At 50.0% G+C, this 21,285-nt stretch overlaps 7 protein-coding genes across 7 annotated transcripts; 1 reads left to right on the forward strand and 6 right to left on the reverse strand.

The window, feature by feature from the left end:
- Positions 1-530: 530 nt before the first annotated feature.
- Positions 531-1,972, forward strand: CPAR01_02223 (uncharacterized protein; the record flags this gene model as incomplete). The annotated part of the gene is made up of 2 exons (XM_060486511.1): positions 531-588; positions 663-1,972. 2 exons carry the CDS (start codon positions 531-533, stop codon positions 1,970-1,972), a joined length of 1,368 nt encoding a protein of 455 aa, XP_060353839.1.
- Positions 1,973-2,197: 225 nt separating this feature from the next.
- CPAR01_02224 (sodium/hydrogen exchanger family protein) lies at positions 2,198-4,107 on the reverse strand (the record flags this gene model as incomplete). Its single annotated transcript, XM_060486512.1, has 3 exons — positions 2,198-2,896; positions 2,951-3,801; positions 3,858-4,107. 3 exons carry the CDS (start codon positions 4,105-4,107, stop codon positions 2,198-2,200), a joined length of 1,800 nt encoding a protein of 599 aa, XP_060353840.1.
- Positions 4,108-4,687: 580 nt separating this feature from the next.
- Positions 4,688-5,275, reverse strand: CPAR01_02225 (intracellular hyphae protein 1; the record flags this gene model as incomplete). The annotated part of the gene is made up of 1 exon (XM_060486513.1): positions 4,688-5,275. The coding sequence occupies one exon, from the start codon at positions 5,273-5,275 to the stop codon at positions 4,688-4,690; it is 588 nt and encodes a 195-aa protein (XP_060353841.1).
- A 1,846-nt stretch (positions 5,276-7,121) lies between these two features.
- On the reverse strand, positions 7,122-7,760 carry CPAR01_02226 (uncharacterized protein; the record flags this gene model as incomplete). The annotated part of the gene is made up of 4 exons (XM_060486514.1): positions 7,122-7,327; positions 7,380-7,498; positions 7,548-7,615; positions 7,743-7,760. The coding sequence occupies 4 exons, from the start codon at positions 7,758-7,760 to the stop codon at positions 7,122-7,124; spliced, it is 411 nt and encodes a 136-aa protein (XP_060353842.1).
- A 3,436-nt stretch (positions 7,761-11,196) lies between these two features.
- CPAR01_02227 (uncharacterized protein) lies at positions 11,197-12,786 on the reverse strand (the record flags this gene model as incomplete). The annotated part of the gene is made up of 1 exon (XM_060486515.1): positions 11,197-12,786. The coding sequence occupies one exon, from the start codon at positions 12,784-12,786 to the stop codon at positions 11,197-11,199; it is 1,590 nt and encodes a 529-aa protein (XP_060353843.1).
- Positions 12,787-13,912: 1,126 nt separating this feature from the next.
- On the reverse strand, positions 13,913-14,482 carry CPAR01_02228 (uncharacterized protein; the record flags this gene model as incomplete). The annotated part of the gene is made up of 2 exons (XM_060486516.1): positions 13,913-14,245; positions 14,312-14,482. 2 exons carry the CDS (start codon positions 14,480-14,482, stop codon positions 13,913-13,915), a joined length of 504 nt encoding a protein of 167 aa, XP_060353844.1.
- Positions 14,483-17,981: 3,499 nt separating this feature from the next.
- On the reverse strand, positions 17,982-18,230 carry CPAR01_02229 (uncharacterized protein; the record flags this gene model as incomplete). Its single annotated transcript, XM_060486517.1, has 1 exon — positions 17,982-18,230. One exon carries the CDS (start codon positions 18,228-18,230, stop codon positions 17,982-17,984), a length of 249 nt encoding a protein of 82 aa, XP_060353845.1.
- Between the last annotated feature and the right edge of the window lie 3,055 nt (positions 18,231-21,285).

The raw sequence follows: 21,285 nt of genomic DNA on the forward strand, positions 1-21,285 counted from the left end.
ATGAGATTAAGCACAGGATTGACAACCTCGCCGCTCATGACTAAAGTGACGTTCGTCGATTGTAAAGACGCGCTGATAAAGACGAATATGTCTGACGTTGTCGAAGTTCGGATCATAGACGTGATATCTTATGTAAACTTATCTAGCCTAGTAATGACATTAAGTAAGTATGAGGCCCTGTGTCATTTCATGTCTGAAGCACTACATTCACCGTAAGAGTAGGACGTCATGAACTTAATTGAAGATGACCACAAAAAGGTTCAAGGGTTTATAACGTAACTTTTAACATAGCTCGTTAGAGATAGTGCGGTCTGCAGCAGCTCCCTGAGATGCGATAACTGAGCATGAGGTGGTTGAGTGAAATCATTGATGGATCTTACACGGAAGATAGGAAAGGGGATGAGACTGAATGAAAAAGCACCCCTGTGAACTAGTCGAAAACTTCTATGACCCGAATCAATCAAAAGTTTTTTAGTCGGTGATCATCACATACCTGAAGGTTGAGTTAAAAGAACAAGTCCGAATTTACTATGCGAGTAAAGTCGATCGTGAATGCTAATAGAAGGAAATGCGAATGCATGGCTGAGGGTAGGATCGGCCTGTCAGGCCGGGCCGGGATGATCCCTAGCTGTCGCCCAAAGCTACGTAATGACTTGCATTAGCGAATCTTCAGTGGGCATGCCCGCCACGCCGCGGCCCTGTCAGTGGCCTTGCGCCATCTCCCCACTGGCGAAGGAATCTGACAGAAACATCACCACTTGACGCCCACGGCCTCAGCTCCCACGCCGCGTCGCCGCGAAACGATGAACGCGTCCACATGTCCCCCAACACGCCCGAAAAGTCGGCGAGCCCAGCCGAGGTAGCATTTGCCAATGACGCCGAACCATTTGTTCCGAAACCCTTGATCAACGACCTGCTGCGCACCCGCTACTGCATCCCTGGTTCCATCTTTCTTGTTGAAGACGTCGAGTCGCTCCCGGTGCCACGGTTGAAGCGATGGAGGGCTATACGACTAATGCTGGGGGACGGTGAGCTCTGTATACAAGCTCTTCTCCGGGGGGAAATGCATCGTTTCCTGGACACCAGAGCTGTCCGCGTCGGCTGCTACGTCCGCTTGGGGGAATTCTCCATTCGTCTACAGGATCTCGTCGGGCATGACGGTCGCTCTGGAGGGACACGCCAGATGGTATACTTGGTCGTCCATGATCTAGTCACAGTTGGATGGCATAGAGCTCTTACGGAACCCGACGCCATATCCCCAGAACATGAAGTTGAGGACGAGATCGTCTTCGATAGCGATGTGGAATCTGTCGCAACTCCGACAAAGGCACGACAAGCAAGACCGATCTCGATACCTACATCGACACAACGCCCGAGACCGCAACACGTGCGTTCGATTGGAGCAGCCGGGGTAATCGCGGAGGCTGACGATGAAGACGAAGATGGTTTCGAGGTTATGCAAGTATCGGAGACAAAAGCAACTCAACGTAGGGTGCAGGCCAAGAAGGGAGGTCCCGTGGCTTTGCCGCGCGACTGGACAGATCCGAACACGCCCCTAAAGCTGACCTCTTTACGATCCATCCCGAACTTGCCCTACAAACAAAATTGGTCTGTCAACGTTCTTGCAGTCGTCGCCTCACTATCCGAAATCGAGCCGTCCCACATGCCACCGCATCACACGCAACGGACTGCTCGACTCGTCGACCCGAGCAGCAGCAAGCAAGTCATCTTGACCGTTTTCCTCGACGCCGAGGCCTTCACCCCCAAGATTGGGAGCGTTGTACTCCTCGTCGGTGTCAAGAATCACCGATTTGATGGTGGCTGCCTCAAGAAATACGTCAGCGACAAGCCCAAACCCGGTAGTAGGTGGTGGTTTGAGGAGCCAAGACAGTTTGACTGGTGTGACGTGGACGGGCTGAAGCAGTGGTGGGAGCAGTCGGGCTTGCAAGGAGTCGCAGTCGACGGCTCATGACTCGGGAGGAACACGCTCGATCTATACACATGATTCCGACTGATACGTACATGAACGTCAAGGATGTTAAAGTCTTGGTACCGGTTTCAGACGCTACTGACTTGGGCTACAGATGAGCCCGACATATCTACTGCATCAAGATGGGGGTATGCCGACATGGAGGCAGCTTCAAGAAGAACGCGGGAATTGCTTGTCTATCGCTCGCTGAAAGGTCTCTCTTGCCGTCTACTCCACACCCCAGGCACCAAGAACGTTCCGTCCACCTCCATTCGTGCCTTTGCCGCTGAGCGCCTCAAGCCGCTTTACCCGATTTACAAGCAGACCAACGCAAATAGGTCCTATGATTGTGCACAAAGTGATGGCCCACGTCACGATCAAGAACATCTCCGAAGGCTGATCGGGTGCGCCTGACCCGCCGCTGAAGATGCCGGTGCTTTCGGCTAGTGCAGAGATCAAGTAGCCAATCTCACCACGAGCGACCATCGCGAAGGCGAGGATACAGGCCGGATACACGGAAACCGGCATCTCCGGCTTGGGAGAAGCATTTTTCGGAGTTTTTCCGGTTTGTCGCGAGTCGAGCGGCTGAGGCGGCACCTCTTCCGTTTGACCATCTTGCGCACCCTGCCGCGGCTCCTGGTCCTGCTGCGGCTGCTTTGGCGGAGAAGTCTGACTGTTGTTTGCTCCCGAATCCGATGCTGTCCCGGCACATTGTGTTCCGGGTGCGAGTTTCTTCGACTTCTGCTTCCCTACACCGGATACCTTTTTGGTGATCCGCTGCACGGTGTGCAACGGACTGGCAAAAGACAGCAGCCAAACACCACACATTAGTTTGCCAGCCATCATCAGGATGGTGTAGACTATTCCACGCCAAACAATGGGACCGGTAAACATCCTCGTTATCGGTACGGAGAAGCCGATGGATGCCTGTGGGGATTAGCATCTGATATCAATATAAGGATATTCACCATGGGGACTTACGAAGAAGAAAGGCTTCAGCACGTGATCAACGGCCTTGCTGTAGTAATGTTCGTAGATCTCAATGCCTGTGTTGTAGGTATCCGATTCGCCATTGCTTGGCATCAGAGTAGCTGCAGGTGGGATCTCGGAGCTCGACTGCCCTGTGTTATTTGCAGAGAGAGCTTCCTGGTTGTCTGCAGCAGATCCGCCTTGAACTATGGATGCTTTTTGCTTTCCCTTTCCGCGAGATATGGGATGAGGCACCTCGCTGTCCCACCAACTGATGGTGGCGCCCGCGACATATGCCGCTAGCAACGTCGACGTCCCAGCGAAGGCCCCTCCCATAATGAGCCCAAATAACCAGCACGTATGAATGATGAGAGCAGTCTGACGCATACGAAGAAGCTGGTCAATCTTGGACCCAGGGTTCTTCTCTCTTATCATATTCAGGCGCAATGTGATTGGGCCCACGACGAGCTTGCACACCGCCGGTACAACGGTCGCGAAACCCAACGAGACGAGAATCGGTCGGACCACCGTCACGGCGTTGAAATCGCTGCCGCCGCCACCACCGAGGTTGGACACGACCTGAACCATGATGAGGCCGACGACGTCATCCATCATGGCAGCGCTAGTCAACACGACTCCCATGCGGGTGGTAGTGAGGCCGCTCGTGCCTAGAACCGTAAATGTTGTCCCGAGACTGGTCGAGCAGAGCGCGGCTCCTGCGGCGAAGGCCTGTAGCGGTGTGGCGCCGATCAAAGAGCTCAGGGTGAAGGAGAGTCCCATGGGGACAGCGATGCCGGTGACGGCGACGCCAATTGAGAGTAGAAGATTGGCTTTGAGGGACTTGAAAGACGTGGAGAGACCTCCTGTGAACAAATCATGAGTATCATAGTGCTGGGGTATTGCAAAAGATGAACCTTACCTTCATAGACAATCAGAATCAAGCCGAGATATCCCAATTGCACCATCGAGTGCTCCATCTCTTCGGAGAGCCATTTTGCTCCTGGCGTTCCCCATGCGATACCGAGGAATACCTGACCAATGAGACCACAGTAGACGAGCTTGTCGAGAGCGTAATTTACGGAATCGAGGAGCAGGAGGAAGCCGGAGAGGATGGCGATGGTGGTGATGGATGGCTCATGATAGGCCAGCGAGGATGCTGTTACTGCCATAGCTCTGCGTGGTTTGATCAGCGATATCTTGAGAGGAACAGAGACGTTGGGTCTTGGAGAACAGCCATATCACGTATGGCAGCTGGATTTCGTCGTCCTTTATCAATTGACCGCTCAATATCAGCGCGAGATTGTTGTTGAAAATAGTCGCAGTTCGGAAATTGACGCAGATCTTGGCGATGGATATTAGACTCTTCCCCTTTGCTGACTCATGAGCAACTCTCGGCGCATGACGTCACATGATCCCAAGAAAACACAAGAGCGCCGTCTCTCGCCAATGTTTCCTAGTAGTTCAAGTTGTCACCCAGAGTTGCAACGGAAACTTTGTTGGTGGACAATTTTCAATGTTCGAACAGACTGTTCCAGCCAGGTATATTATAAAAATGAGTAACAACGCAAAAACACATCTCGCACCTGAAATATGCCATAATGCCAAAACTCCAAGGCTAGACCCGCTGCCATCTGCCAAAGTCTCGTGTCATCCAGCCACGGTGCGCACCCCGAAACCTCGTCTTCCAAGTTAGTAAGCCCTCCCGGCGAATGTTTTCCTGATTCGGCCAAATCCCACTTGCGGAACGGATTAGTGCAAAGGCGCCCGGGGGCTCTTCTCAGAAAACAGGGCCTCGCTTCGCTTAACCTTCTTCCCCTTCCCCTTCCCCTTGCCACCCGCCGGAGGCGTACCAGGAGCAGTAGCATTCTGTCCCGGGGCCGGGATCGCGCCGCCGCGGTTGAGGCACGAGTCGTTGTCCGGGTTGGCGACGTTGATGGGCACCTGCAGGACCTGTCCGATCTCGATGAAATCTGGGTTGGGGATGTTGTTGAGCTTGGCGATGTTGCAAATGCCCGAGTTGAGGAGGCGCGCGATCTGGCCGAGGGTGTCGCCTTGGATCACGGTCAGAGTGACGGTGCGGTTGGCGTTGTTGACTGCGCCGCCGCCGCCGGGCGGGGCGGCGGCCGGGTTGCTTGTCAGAGGGGGAGGCGGCGTTGCTTGTCTCCTAGTTGGGGGCGGCTCGGAGCGTGTTGGTTCGGAGCGGGAGAAGAGGAGGTGGGAGAGGCTGCGAGTGATGAGGCCTTTGGGGTCGACTTGGGCGTCTGGTTTGATGATTGGGTTGGCTTGCGCGATGCTGGCGACGCCGGCCAGGGCGAGGTAAAGGATTGAAGAGCGCATTGCGTGGATGCTTTGTTGGTGACTGAAGTCGACGTATAGAAGGAGAGATATAGTTGAGTAGTTGATAGAGCTTTGACAGACTGTTCGTCGACTGAAGGAGTGGCAGGTTCGACGGCAAGCGCAAGAACCTTGGTCTTTGAGGTGTGGGATGCCGCGGGGATATATGGTGACTGAAAGAGCGTCTGGTCTGAATGTTGGAACAGGGAGACTGTGGTCAGAAAAAGAATGGCTTGGCCCTTGGAAGAACTGAGACGATCCCCTCCCCTCGTCTGTCAAGTCAACTTTATATCAGAGGCAATACCGTTCCTCCAAGGTATGCCACCCTCTCTGAAAGTTGCCGGACTGCTTGGAGCCAGGTCCGCCAGTATGCAAGGTTGGATGCGATTGGCCAGAGGACGGGAGTTCGAGGTTGAACTGCTCACCCCGGCATGCTGCCAGATCCACCTCAATGTAACCTGCTTAATGGACACTAAGCCCTGCCGCCCGCCCTACGATGTGTCCCATCGATTCGGTATGGGCGGAAGTCGGCGGGCAGGAGTTGGTTTGCGAAGCGCGGGAGCGTTTGCTTCAACGTCGCGGAGGGGTGAGGGGGTTCCATACAAAGGCCGCCCGCGAACGCCGAAGACAGTAGCCAAAAGCTAAAAATATGGGGGGATTTTAGAGAGATGCGCGTCGTAGTAGCGAAGAGAAGACACGCTGAAACGGCAGCCCAGTGCTTCGACAGTGCTGCGGCCGACAGTTGAGTCAGGTTCCAGCTCACAGTCGCTGACCTCAAGTCAATCGAAGCACTGGTTCTGCAGTGCTTCAAAGTCGGCAGGGGAGAGCTGCCTAGGATGGGACAGACGGACCCAGCAACTTGAGACGGCGTCCACACCAGTTCCCAGACGGTCTCTCGCATCTTGTCGAACTCTATCATCGCAACCACAGACAACCTCAGAGATGTTCTGCGAGTATCGCTCATTCTCGAGTCAGGTTCCGGGACGGGATGAACGGAGCCCAACTCCTTAGTCCAGCCCAAGCTTTTTTAGCGCATAGGATGCTGAGGTTTCCGGTTTGCGTGCTGTGAATTTACTGCTTTGCAAGGAGGTCATGCTTGTTTCCAGCAATTGATGGTACCAAACTGATCTCGGATCTCCCTGCTTCAAGAGGTGAGGAAGAGCCACTTGAAATGACCCCGGCGTCTAACCGCCAAATGAGAAATTCCATTTCTTCTAGAAGTTCCGAGAAGTTCTGCATCTGTTCTGACGCACGACACTGCCACCCTGCAGACTAGATGATTTGCGGAAGAAATGTCACGATTTATAGCACGTGGTAATATCCCAAGTTGCATGGCGACTTTCGTATCGGAAATACTATGTTGAGTTCAGCGTGTTCCTGGCGCATGTTGCGCGTACCGTGTAATTAGAAATTTGTACCGTATCGTGTTATCTTCATAGAAAGCCTGATCCCGTTAAGTTCATTTTTTTTTTGCGCCTGTTACGCCAGAGAAGGAAACCACAACGGTAAGGTCGAACTGTAATAACAATCTCTCTTCGGAAAAAGACACACTTTGTGCAGGCTTTGCAGAGAGCCAAGGCAGCTTTCGGCAAGACAATGGCAGACTGCTCGTAGCAACAATAAGTCTAATAATATTGAGATTCTCTATTGCATTACTTCGTAGGCTAGCAGTCAGGAGGTTAGTAGTTCAGAGCGTGAAACAATGCTTCTTCTTAAGATACTTTAGTAGATTTCCATCCAAAGATCTATCGACTTGTCCATCCCCACAACATCTCTGCCCCACTCAGTCCGTTGTTTCTACCTACAATGGATCTCGATAGTTAACCATATCCCAACGAAAAGATTCAATTTAGCTCTGGGTGCAAATCTTATCCTTGCCGTTCATCTGAACCCGCGAGCACTCAAAGCAAGTGGAATCCAAGCCACCGTAGAGACGGCCTTGATTATACATCCATTTGCCGTCGATTCTGCCGACCTTGCGTTCGACGAAAGAACCACCGAAGCGAGGACCTAGCCCCGACGCGTGCCCGAGCCATATACCAGGGGCATCTTGGCCTAAGATTGATCAGCCACAAATTAAGACGGGAACGGTATAAGGTGAACGTACCCCACTTCAAAACCTCCTGGTTTTGATCATGTACACGTTGAGTTGCGTAGACATGGATGGGGAGACCAGTACCACCTTGACAAGCGCAGTAAGTGTGAAGATCGGCCGAAGCGAAAGAACTGGATAGGGACGTTAACTTCTGAGAAGGGCCCAAGGTAGTGAGCTTACACTAAAGCGCCAAAGATAGCAAGTACGTGAGTAAGGAACTTCGTCTTCAGAACTCGAGTATTGTAATGCTAGGGAATGGTTGCGAGTTTCAAATGTCTAAAGTGGCGAGATGGTTAGCAGAGGGAGAAATCGGTTGGCCTTACATATATCTGCACGAAGGATTGCCGCCGGCCCTTCGCTGCGTCTGTATCTTACTTCAATCTCACAAATCATTTTTCAGTTCATAAAAATGCGTCATGTCGTTGGGTTTCCGTCTTTAGGCCGCCTCTCCTAGATCATCTTGTCTACTACTGTTTGTCCCCAACTTTACTCAAATTACTCTTATTGAAGGTTTAGAAAAGCAGGCCGGTGATGCATCAATCCCCCTTCGCTAAGATGAATAGGAAGGAGCCTCCGCGAGTTCCGACATTTATCTGCCAAGTCAAAAGGATGAGAAGGACACGGACTAAGGTAACTGAACTATAATAGATAGAGGACATTGAACACAGGAAATTTGTTCATCTGAGGAACTGAGTAAATGTGGACTGGCCGTTATGATTACTGGATTCAACGAGGATGCAGGTCATCCGACTATCCTTTGAGAAAACTGACTCCGTGACTTCAGAAATGATGGTGCGTTGAGAATGGGTGAGGGTTCGACATTAGGCTAGATTCGAGTCGGGAATACGACAATCCGAGCAGGAAGGCAATATAATGGTCCGCGCAGGAAGTAGGTAGAGTAGGTCTGAGGTCGGTTTCCCCAAGTACGGAATACTCCGTCTGGCCGGGTGAGTCAAGGTGAGTTCGGTATGGTGTGGTGATATATAATCTCGATTTCGACGGTCTTGAAAGACTACAGCCCTGCAGAGACAATAGGATTAGACTTGAGTCTATCGATATTTAGATTAATACGAGGCTCAATTCCAGTCATGCCTTTCAAAAGACAAGGGCTGCAGTACTTAGTCTTGGACTGCCGAAGGGGAAGCCTTTGAATGTGAGAAGTTAAGCTTTTAATCGATGATAAGCCTTGGTAGATGAACTTTCAAAAGAACAGTTTGTTAATACACACGGGATGCCTAAGATGTCGGACGTCTAGTTTGCATAGTCATAGCTAAAAGATGACCTTCCACTGCCAGTCCAACAGAAGAGCGAGCTAAACATACATGCTGCCTTGAAAACCCTTTCCCTTGATTCTTACATTCAGAACTTCAGAACTAGACTTGTTCGTCCACTCTTTACAAAAGTTCATCATCAATCTCTTGCAGTTGTCTTTGCCGCCACTGGCTACATAATTGGCGCCTTTGCTTTTCCTGCCGACAGACCTTTGGTCAAGATGGAGGTCGCCAACACGGCTGTCACCGTCGCAGATGAAGTCGACAACCTGAACTCATCGACAAGCGGGCTTCCATTTTCGATATCTGCTTCAAAGGCTACAATCCGCCTCCCCCTGTCAGAACCGACAACTTGTCCCGCTTCCTCAACATTGAGGCTGCTAGGGACGTAGCTCCAACCAATTGGGAACAGGCAACAGGCAATCGTCATGTCTAATTCCAAGCATGGGCCACCGACAACCTCGGCCAATTCCGTGGACGCGTCCGCCTCCGATTCAATCCGCTTTTCCACATCCTTGGCGAAGAATTCCGATGGACCTTCAGCTGGAGACGTGGAGGCACTGAGGGTTGTGCTCGTGACGGCACTACGAGTGTCCGAGAGCAGAGCGTTGATTTCAGCTTCGATATCGATTCCACCATGGAGTACTTCTTCACTATCGCGAGAGCCTAGATGGCTTAGTTTTTCCAGGCTCACTCCTGAGTCGTTTCTCACCGACCTTTCGTAAAGGCGTATTTTGTTTTCTTAGAGTCAAAAACGCTGCTTCAGACTTATTTCCTGTTAACTCTATTCTAGTATCCGGTGTTGAAGTTGGAAATCTCCAAGACAAGTGTAAATATGTATAACCATTGGCCATACAAGCCCCTTGCTCCAATAACTCCCTCTGCCCTTCTGGGAAATCTCGACGTGCTCTGTGACGGCTATGACTGGGTACAACCTCACACAGACCCACTCTTTCCTATCGACCAGACGAACTAGAGGCTGTTTCGGCGCTGGAGGTGAGGTAGGCACCCACGACAAGATCCAAGTCCGATCTACGCCAGGGATCGCGTCTTACAAACCTTAAACCTCTAAGCCACACACCCACCTTGTAGATACTTCGAGGAAGCTCAACTGATTTGTCTTTTGCAAAAAAAAGTGGCTTCTTGATGATGTTCGAAACTAACTTCCAATTTTTTGTGTATCCACCTTGATGAAACTGGTATTTGGAAGAGCTCATGAAGCGTGGGAATTCAACGCATTGCGAGACATATGGCTGCGCCTACCGGTCTCTCGGCATAGAAAATATCAATTCAGGCTGGAATTAAAACATATTCTATGAAGATACTCGGTAACAAGGCGATTGGGCCGAATAACCCGCATGAATGGAAGTTGTGCTGCCCTTCTTGACAGTGATGGAAGCCTCACGTGGGATCAAGTCACCAAAACTAAGCATCGCGTCGATAATGTTGCCGAGAGTCTACCGCAAATTGGTTTCTACTTGAACAGAGTGAGATGTCGTTCATCTCATAGGCGAGTAATTTGGGTGATTATATTATGCTCTCAAAATTGTTTGGTACACGACACCCAAAGGAACCTCATCCTCCACAGCAGGCACAGACTGCCGTTTAGAAGGGCCAGATTCTCCAGTTTTTTGACCGTCCCATCTTTGTCTCGAGTATAGTGCACCCTATAACATGACTTGAACTCGTGTCTCTGAAGAGAGCAGCAAACAAGGGAAGGCAAAATAGCACCAGTTCCTTGCCTATGTATCAGATATGCTTACTTGCTATTGCGCGCTTTTGTTTTGGGCCTTGGCTCTATGTCGGGCCATCTCCACAGACACCCCATGTTTAATCATCCGTGAAGCTTTTCTTCTTACCTCTTTGATAGACTGACTTTTCCGAGGCATTAAGCGCAGTCAGATGATTGGAGTAAAATCTGCCAATGGGTCATTATCTATGGATTGCATTTGCTCACATCGGCCGTTGAGACTCTGCAGGGACTTCAAGTGCTCCTTTGTGAACGAGTGCGTCTTTTCTGATGTAAGTACGAGGACCCAAGGTCATGGAGAAAGGAAGTGAGGTTGGAGCCTGGGGCAACTGACTTACAAAGGACATGGCGCCTCGAAGTGATCGTGTTCGATTCTTTGAAGTTTTGGTCTGTCGCCTAGCTCCTGCTTGCAGGTCATGTAATCTACTGTCGCAAGACTTTTCATTCCTTGAAGTCATAATGCTGTTAAGAATCATCAGGAGGGTTGAATATACCTGCATCAACTCAGTCACGGGTTGTCATTAGACATGACGTGCCTAAGTATGAGTTGGGGTCTTACTCTGCACCTACCTTAAACGCTCGAGGGACGCATCTATATATGAGATCCGGTCTGAGGTCTCAACCAACCGATAGCCATTACGGCAATAAACGTAGTAGAAGATGATACGATGCATTCATCTGCTATATGGAGACTAAGGGGTTCTTGCAATGGCCCATGAAGCTGCGCTAATCACCTCTAGGCAGTAGCTATTGTCCAGGACATATAGTCCTTTTGCTTGCGAGTCAAGGAAGGAACTTCTTTCCGTTATCAAGACTCTTCGTTATTAACCCACTCATGCTGATCCATAAACTGGGCCATGGTCTTCTCCACCATCGGCGCCTCGTAAACCTCGTCTCCAATCGCACGCAGCTTAGCCGCCAGCTCCTCGCTTGGCTCCCAGTCTAGGTACAACTTCACCAGCTGGCGTGTCACGCCTCTGTTGCATTTCGGGCACAACAATCTTGGCGGGTGCTTTGGCGCCGTGCGACAGGGCGCAAAGTACGCAATACACATCCAGCTGGGTTCATCTTCCTCGGCCTCATACTCGAGCTGGAAGTTCAGCGCCGCGGAGGTAAGCGTAGGCATTACCTTCAATGCGTTGGCGTACGCATCGATGAAAGGCACGATGTAGGCGTCGTCAGGTTTGCAGCGGAAGACTTCTACCGGAGTCATACGCGCGTAGGCGGCTTCCTCTACGAAGCTGAACTCTTCGTTGTGCAGATCTGAGTGGGCGTTGTTTGTGTTGGAGCTATGGGTGTAGGGCCGGTGATCAGGGCTTCCGTCTGCCTTTTTGAAGTACCAAGTTCCTGAAGGGGAAGTGGCGTGCATGTTAACGTCGAGAAATCTGAGGTTGGGCCATGATGTCTTGCTCAGGCCCTGCATAGGTCTGAGGAGGGAGTCGTCAAAGGAGCCGGTGACACTCAGATCTACGAGATTTTGTGAAAATGCGCAGATAGCAGAGCTCAACGGGTCTGGGGCTCCGAGCTCATGCAACGCTGGCGGCATTGCTCTCTCGTTTCGATATCGTCTCTGAAAGAACTCAAATTCGGCTTTCCTCAGTAACGGCAGTGACAGCTCTCGAATAGCCTGCGCCGCTTCGTTCCGGTTGTTGATTCGTATTTCGTCGAATCTCTTTTCATCGTCATTCATGAATAGCTTGAAGCGTTCCAAATTTGGCATCTTTGAGGCAAGTAGGATAGGCACCTTGGGGTAGGTGTTCCGGTAGCCATACCTCTCCTCTGGTTGAATCATTGTGAGCTGTTTGATCCTCGCCAGATCCGGGAGTAGTTGACATTCTCTCAGTTCAATGAAAGAATGCAAGAACCGGCCCTCGTAAATCCCGTCCTCCTCGGGATACATCTCACCCCAAGGAACATACTTGGTCGGCCATGGCGTATCAGAAGGCGATTCTGGGTGGTTGATAAATAACGCAAGGGGACAGCTGATTGTCTTGGCATCTTCATCTTCCCAACCTCGAAGAATTTGGAACAGTGTTCTTATGCCATTGCTGTAGCACTTGTCATTGACAAGCCGTTCTTCGGGCGATTCCGCTCTGTGGGATGCAGCGTCATCGTAAGGCGGAAGAGTGATGGTGACGATCAAGCTGGTCAGATGGTATCGCCTAGCCGGAGTGAGAAGCTCAATGAACTTCGGAAATTCGTCGCTGGTAATCTTCAAAGATCTGAACGTGGCTTTCTCCACGGCGGCTTGTAGTCGACGCGAGACTGTGGCTATCGGGGCGATGGGCCAAATTGGTCTCATGCGCGTATCATAAGGCTTCGGTGTTGCTTCGGGGCGCTGCTGCGGTAATAAATAAGAAACAATATCATCGACCAATTCTTGAGGAAGGGTCTCCATTTCGATGTGGTTGAGCACAATGATGCATTGACGGCGAGGTCAATAAGAAGCTGCCATGACCTCAATGGCTCTGGAGGAACATGAATTCACCAAACCCCTCTCCGGCTTAGACCCGATATTCACTAGGCAGCCACGACTTGGCGCGTGCTCCAACCATACAAGGAGCACCGGTAATAAGCACCCCAGCTTTCAATACAAGGCACACCATTTAACCTATTTGGGCGCATAGCTTGGTAATCTGGAAGTGTCGCTGCCGTCACGGGTGCCCCTATGTAGCCTATCAATTGCTTAACTATGGTAAATGGAGTGGCCCTTACTTTTGAGTGCCTCTTACCGGTGCTCCTCTCAAGAAGATCCCAAGGTCCAGATTGAACCTAAGCTTTACTGGGTTAGCTCAAGCACCCTGTCTTTTCTTTTTTTCATCACATCTCCAACCACACAACATCAGGTCAATGAGTTCTACTAATGTCGGATTATCGAAGCTTTGATCTTTGGAAGTCATCTTTGACTATTTGACTTGTGATTCTTCAGCTATTACCTGATTTCTCTTCCGCCAGTTCAATGAACCTGACAGCCAAGGTCATATTTTCTTCTCCAATTGAACCACTACGATAATGATATCGTCAGCTTACCTTACCTATTGATAGCATTCAAGGAAAATGAATTCCAACCATGAGCACGCCTATCGTATTCCCGCCGCATGATGCTATTTCACCCTATTGGTTGAGAGCAAGAAGGTTTGTGTTGATGATCATTAAAAGCAGCGGACCTGAACTGAACCTCGAGTCAGTCGAATTGCCCTGTCCTACTAACACTCGGATCCGCGGGCCGTACCGTATCGTCTAAAGACCTTGACGTGACGCAAAGTGATCCAGGCTCACGCTGCGTCACACCAAGTTGGTGCTATCGCCAACAACCACGCATTTCGTTGCATGTGACGACATTGATCTTCAAATCCATCATCACTGCAAGGTAGTAGTAATTCAACACCGCATAGCAGATCCATAGGGCTAATTGATGAAAATGCACTTGGAAATCCCATGCGCGAGCCATTGTCAAAATTGCGAAAGGGTAGACTCTTATTTACACAGCCACTATGTATTGTAAGCTCGGAGCTATTATACCCTTAGTCGGAATCGTCTCCGAGTTGCTCGTCCTCGCCGCCTGTGGACCCAGCAAAAGCTCCAGATGCCTTGCTGAATGCAGCCTCACGCCTCTTCTCAAGCGCCTCAGCATCTCCCTTGATGCTAGCAGGGGCCTTGGAAATCATGACCGCAGAGAGCTCCTTGCCCGCAGCCTCGGTCTTGGTGACGTTCTTCTTCACGAGGCCACCGACCTTCAAGCTCTCGAAGCGAGCCTGGTTCGATACCATGGCATTAAGCTGAGTCTCGGTGAGGTCGACGATGGTGTTCATCTGGCCCAGAAGCTTCTTGGCTTCGTCTTCGGAGGGAGTGAAGGTCTGTCATTGATTTAGGGGTTAATTCCAGCAGTCTCTTGACAGAGACGAAAGAAAACGGGAACTCACCGAGTAGTCCTTGATACCCTTGTTGATCGTGCTGACGATTGAGTTCGACTTGGTGCCCAGCTTGATGGCATCCTTGTAGTTCATGTCATTGCCCTTGCCGAGAATCTTGATCGACTTGTTGACCTTGCGCTCGATGTCGCTCAAGCTCTTGGAAAGATCGGCGAAAGACATTTTGCTGGTTGTGTATTGACTGTGGTCAAAGTTAATTCTGGGATGTGTTGGTACGTTGAAATGCTGTTGACTCGAGGTATGATGGTGATAGTGATACTCTATGATGGCTTGGTGCAGGCGCAACTGAAGCCTTTTTATGATCTATAGAATCAAATCATCGTGATTCACATGCCGTTGTTTACCTCGGACCATACACACTTCTGCCCATCCAAAAGGGTAGCTGACCCCTAGAGCATGAACCAAGCAGGTCTGGGGGAGCCCTGAGCTATGACGTGTTCAGAGAGCCTCAGCTTCAAGCGCCCGGCGATTTGGGAGATGCGGCCCAGGGTCTGGCTTCGAAACATGAAACGATGCGGAGGCCGCCCAGCGATCCTCCGCCTCTGATGAGCCCCCGGACAGAACCCAGGGAAACTCTTTGATGGGTCCTTTTCTGGCGAGACGTCCCGAAAAACAGGTTCAAGACAGAAATTGCCTTTCCCGAAGACAATTATGCGAACGTGAAAGGAAGTGTGATGTGCAGCTGGGACAGGGAAGATGTTGGGCAAGGATTCGTCGGTCATTCGGCCGGCGGTCAACATGCATCGCCCACGCGGCCGGCGATCGTAGCATTAGTCTTTGGCAACTATTATGAGAAAACATACCGAATCCTACCCCACTGTTCCCCCAACGTCGACAATTCGTCGAATTGCCCCAGGTCGTACAGCCTTGTCGTTGTTAGCATGAATTGTTAGTAGGATGCTTCCTTGGCTGTGGCGGGGCGTGGGTGTTTCTCTCTGTAACCAGAAGCTCACTGCCTCGGCCCACTGGGGACAATTCACGTGGTTTCGCAACTCAAAATTCTCTTGCACGTACTTTGTTCAAGTAAACAACACCACGTGCTCGCCGACGGCCTTCTTGACAGTTCACAATACGTAAGGCATAATGTAGTAGCAACATCTAATTTGACAAGCGTAGCAGCATGAAATGCTGCTGCTTGCCGCCTGTCTGCGCGATGTATCAAAGCTCCAATGGATCTTTATATTCTTAGTCAAGTATGGTCCGAGTCCGAGTCCGAAGTCCCCTATGTGGCGCACGCACTCATCTCCGAACCATCCTACGCTTTGCGGTTACAACTTGCTTTCGTGCTGAATTGATCGACGTAACAATCAACCACTATCTCACATGAAGCGATTACGAGGGGAGGCTCTCGAATAATCATTCATAAGGTTGATGGAACACCAAGCGGATATATGATTGCGAAGCACTTGAAGATGTCAACTCCGCACACATTCTTGGTTTGGTTTCATATCAGGTAGTTGGGCTAGTAGATCGATAGATACTTGGCGTATGGAGAGATGGTCAGGTTGTGAAAATTGTATGATTCTTGGAAGTTAGAACCTTACAAATTCCGATACCTAAAGAATTAGAGAATTAAGTACCTAGATGTTTAGTGGAGTGATTGTGTCATCTTCCTTGGGAACAGGCTAGAGAAATGTGAAAGGCATCAAACTATCAGCGGACGGAAGTCTGAGGCTCAGCAACTGAGCTGGTTGAAACTAACAAGTCGCTTAAAGGTCTATCAAGCTGTATCCCGGGTAAGCCATAGTGCTGGCAACTTGCTCAGTGAAGGCCCGGGACTTGGGTTAGACATATAAGCTTAAGTAATGTCTAGTCCAATCCAATTGAGTCATCTAAGACAGTTGAGACATGAGTTAGTTCGACTACTTGCAGTCAGTGGACAAGTCCCCTTGATCTCAAACGTCCTCCTATTGGTTGCCTAGGTAGTCTGCGCGGAGACACAATCTCAACGGCCTGGGAGCTTACTTATAGAAGTCAGCTCCGAGTCTGCAGCCCGCTGTTCTTCCAGCATTGGATTAATACAGCAGTCGGGTCATGGTGCCGTCAGTCTCCCGGCCCTTGGGTTGTACTGAGGATTCAAAGCAGCCTTACTCTACAGAACAATATGTGAACATGAGATTCAAATTGCCAAACCTCGGGGCTGAAGTTCCACTCCAAAGGCTCGAGGAGAGGTTGGGTTATTGAAAGATGATAACTCCAGACCACAGTAAGTTTCAATGGAATCGAGTTGAGAGAACCAAATTCCACTTTTGCAACTGATTGTGTTGACATATAGCAAGCAGCATCAGTGCGTCTATCTCTACTAAGATCTATGCCGACTCTCTTATTTCTAAGTCATTACCCCACGATGGAGCTGATGTTCGTCCGCGCCGATTTCCGTTTTCGTACTCACGATGCGAGAGCGCTTGGTGGGGCGATGACCGGGGCCGGGATCCTTTTGTCGGGTGCCGTGGATCGGAGCACGTGCAAAAGTCTGGCGGCGGGGCAGCGAATGCCGGTTTGACCTAGGCCGGCCGAGGTAATCGACCATTTCGTTGGCTGCATGCAAAAGATGGACAGCCATGCGAGCGCACTGAGCCAACAACATGCGGCTTGTTTGGTGTTCCAAGGAGTTCATCAAATGATCTTCGAGCCTCGAGTTCTTGCAGCAACTAATTCCATACCTTGTTTGGGTGGTAGAATAGAATTCAGGGCAGTAACCAGTATTATTACGTGACATGCTGCCCTATCTTACATACGCCATTTGTGAGCCATCACTTACATAGCCCGTATGGAGCCCGATTGTTGGTTTGAGATGCAAGAATCTGGATGCCATGTTTCGTTGGCCAAAGTAATATGGCATTTAAAACAACTTTTACCGGGTTGCGCCATTTATTTTAGTACTATTGGGACCGTAAATGGCTCAATTGGATGCTATGGAGACCCTCAAGATAAGGTGAGGCATTCGGTAAGGGAGTCTCGACTGGTGTTCAGTAGAGAAGCTGGAAATTCATGAGTTAATGGGCCGAATGTAGCTAACGTTCGTTTATTGGAGATGTAATGCACTCGGAAAGAATCATAAGAGTATCATTCATGTATTGCGTTGATACCGTCTACTTTCTTCAATACAGCCCAGACGTGTCTAGCAATTCCCAACGACCCCGTATAGTGTGACATTCAGGATTCATCTGCGAGATCTGGAAGCCCCGATAACCCCGAAAGACCCCTTGCGGCATGTATTCTGCCACAAGGTACCTTAGGTTCAAGTTAGGTACATGTACCTTTAACCTAGCATATAACTTTGTCTCGGCAATCCGCAACATCATGATGCACTGAAGCGATGTTTAAGTCGTAGAAACTCTCATTGACCGCGAAAACTCGTTTCAGTTCGACTTTGGTGGTAGGGACGAGATTCAGAGTTTCGTGTTGCCACGGTCATGTTGAGGACAGTGAACCTGGATAGTCGGTACGGTGCTGTGCCTTGAGAACCGAATGCGGTGAAGGTCATTGAGCTTTCTCGGTACAATTTTCGTCATGAGACGGGAGACCCGCATAGCCCAGTGCTGTGCTCTCATGAAATGTTGCTGTAGTGATCTTGGGATGATATGGGGTCCTATTCCGGAGACTAGGTCTCGCGAAGGTTATTACGTGACCCTGAGAATGATGTGTCGTTGAGGTTGCGTTAAGGGAAGTTGACGTGGATTCCTCGATAGTTGGGAGAGTCGCCCCAAAACCCGCGGGGCCTGCGGCCGTTGAAGTCTTTCCAGTCCCTTCTATACTCCTTCATCTTTTCCTTCTTTCTCTTCTCTGATACTCCGCGTTCCAGAAGGGCGTACCACTCGAGTTTCTGGGCCATTTCGAGGCTGGCGACATCTCTCTCCTCGATGGCAGCCTCGGAAGGAGTGAGTTCTCTGGAGCATCCGCAACCCATTGTAATGACTGATTTGTATGTTAGAGGAATGAGTGGAGAGAGGTTGTTGCGGTGGTTATAAATGTGAGAGAAAATGGAACCAATGACCAGCTGCGTGGTGAGAATATGCTGATCAGATTGCTGGTGAGGGACGGGACAGGAGCCGAGGATTGATGCGAAGAATCGGCCAGATTATGTGAGTGAGAGGAATGGGTGGTTTAGCTGGTGAGCATAAATGAATGCCAGCAGAGATGCTTTCGACTTGAACATCCTGGAAGAGCAATCTCCGTAACCTGTATGGTAAGGATTCACCCTCATGGTGTCCATGAGAGTTCCCACTTTCCAAAGATGTTGTCAACTTTGTCCACCATGGGAAAGAAAGGAGACAAGGTTGTCAGGCAGAAACCCGGAGTCCCGGTCATGGCCAAAATCCGCATCCCTTTGCGCAGTGTTAGTGAACTTTGCTGCCAAGCATCTTTTGGCTTCATTGCCCGGATGTCTGTCTCAATTGTGTGAGAGATCTTGTCAACAGTAAGGCTTCTCTTGTGAGTCTTGTCTTCTCTTGGCATCACCTTCCTTTACACAGCCTATGACACTTGCTACAATGCTTCAAAGTCTGATGAACAAAGGATATTCGTTGCAGTCATTTTGCCTATGTCACAAGAATTTGATGGCAGTGAGAAAAGGACTCATCTAGACGCTCTCACATTCATCACGAAGAGCCCTCCGGTACCCTACCTTGATAAGCCCGACCACTCAAGTGGACAGTTAGACCTGCGCCCCTACTGACATCGGGCTAAGGGAGACAGGTTTGGCGACAGGCAAAGTAGTAAAGGACAAACGCAACCCTGATAGCTTAAACACCTTTGCTTACGGACAATGCCAAAGGCTTCGACCGTAACGCTATGAATTGGCTTGGAGAAGAGGCCAGTAGTGCCGGAGATACGTGCAAACATCAAGTTATCAACGGCCAGGCTGAAGCTTATTCCACGTGCAGGTCTTGCAATGACCATCCGCAAGGTATCTCGTTATTCAGAAGCAGTTGAAGTATTATAGAAGCCTTCTTATGAAATTGACTAGTAGCCTCAGAGCGCGGATGAAGGGGCAGAGCTGTAGCGTACCAACTACTTCTATTACACTAACAGCGGAATGGGAACAACAGGAAGGTGTCCGTCTCTTACTTAGTAGACAGGAGACGAATAGAGTGTTAATCCGAAATCATTTCCGCTATAACCTCGAGTCAAAAGAATTCTTCATAGTCGAAAGGCGGAGAAAATATCTAGATCTTTGTGTTATCGCTTCTTTGTAGTTGATGCGATATTTCGACTCCTGGAGCACCCCAACTGTAACTCGAAAAATAGCGAACGTATTTTGCGCATGGAATATCGACACTATTGATGAATTCTATTAGTTTTTCCTATCCTTCATGGCTTCAGGTACATGAAGCTTTAGATACTACTCTCAGTCTGAGAGCCCATTGAGAGATCGCGCTAAAACATCTCAGCAGACCATATTCAGCACTGGAATCGTGTGTCTCATTTATTTGAGTGTCGCATGGATATCGGGTTTATCAGGCAGTCATTCGGGTGAGGCACTGCTATATTCCCAATCGACGAAGTCAATCTGTATGAATCCCCGCCAAGAACAAGATCAGAGCTACCAGTGCTCAAACCGGATGATGATATCATATATTGGAACACACATCATGCAAATTGCGCGAGGATTTAGAATGAGCGGGAGACATCACTATCTTAGAAAACAGTGTACTGTAAAGCCGAAGTATTTTTGAAGCAATTGGCCACGACAATGCAGCCGCTCATTGATAGAAGCATCCTTCAGTACACTGAGGAAGGTAAGATTGAACAACTATCCAGCGACGACCAGATAATCTATTGCTTCACGGTGGCTAAATGGAAAACGTAGCTGCAGGATTTGGCGGAGGCGAACAAACATGGTCACGTAAATGATTGAAAGAAGCATAAGTCTTACCTAGAATGTTGCCATTCAGCTTCACGATCGGCATGTGCAGCGTTACGTGGATGATGGTTGAATGTGGTTGAGCTGTTAGTGCAGGCAGCTAGGTACGCACTAGTCTTGAATCCTTCACCAAATCACTGTCGAGGCTCGTATACCTGCCCTTTCGGACGAGACTGAGCTGAACGGGTAGAAACCGGTCCGATCAATTGTGTCTCAATCCTGCAACCACCAGCGTGAGGTCGGCTGCGTTACCAACGGCTTGCCTCGGCCGAGTGGATTGTGGCGGCTCCTAAAGGGACCTAATATGTCATAGATCAGCTCTCAGATGATAAGGACTAAGCTGCCATTCGTCTGAGCAGGTTCGCCCGAACTAACGCCACTGCCGTCTCTTATCCCAACTTCCAACATACTTGTACGCCCCGCAACTTGCCATTGGGTGTTAACCGTGCCTATAGATACGACATGTCACCGAGAGGCAAGGCGTCGCCCGCAAAGTGAATGCGTCGGCTCCATCAAGAGACCCAGAGGGAGAGACCCAGCGTACCAGCCTGGCGGAAAGCTGCGTGGGGTTGATGAGTGACCACCAACGTACCAGGCTGGGATTCCCTATCTCTGGGTTTGCCTGCTACCGCTTGCCAGATGGCCAATGGGAAAGACCGAATTTCTTGCAATCATCAGGACATGCCATACTTCTTTGGTTCTTTAGCTGACCTTCTGCAGGGCGGTCCACAAGGCTAGGTAGGCCGCATGCTTTCCTGGGATGTCACTCACCTACCCGAGATACCGAGGAGACGCTGCAGCCGTCCGGATCAGAATGCGCGCTGGCTGCCCACCCCGCAGAAGATATTCTGGAATAAGGGTTCGGCGGCCGGGTATTACGGATGGAGCTCTCGCAACCTTTTTTGCCATCTCGCATGCCCATGTCCCGGAAACCACGCGAGGTGGTGGCCAAATGCATCCATTCAATTTCTAGGTTGCCCACATGAACAAGCCCATGTCTGTTTGCCGCATTGAAAATCATTACCAGCTATGATATGAAATTGCTGTGCGAGGAAGAAGGCATCTCCAGGCGGCATTGATGAATGCTTGAATAAGCACA

This window comes from Colletotrichum paranaense, assembly GCF_030867605.1.
Source record: "Colletotrichum paranaense strain IMI 384185 chromosome Unknown Scaffold_2.1, whole genome shotgun sequence".
NCBI classification, from domain to species: domain Eukaryota; kingdom Fungi; phylum Ascomycota; class Sordariomycetes; order Glomerellales; family Glomerellaceae; genus Colletotrichum; species Colletotrichum paranaense.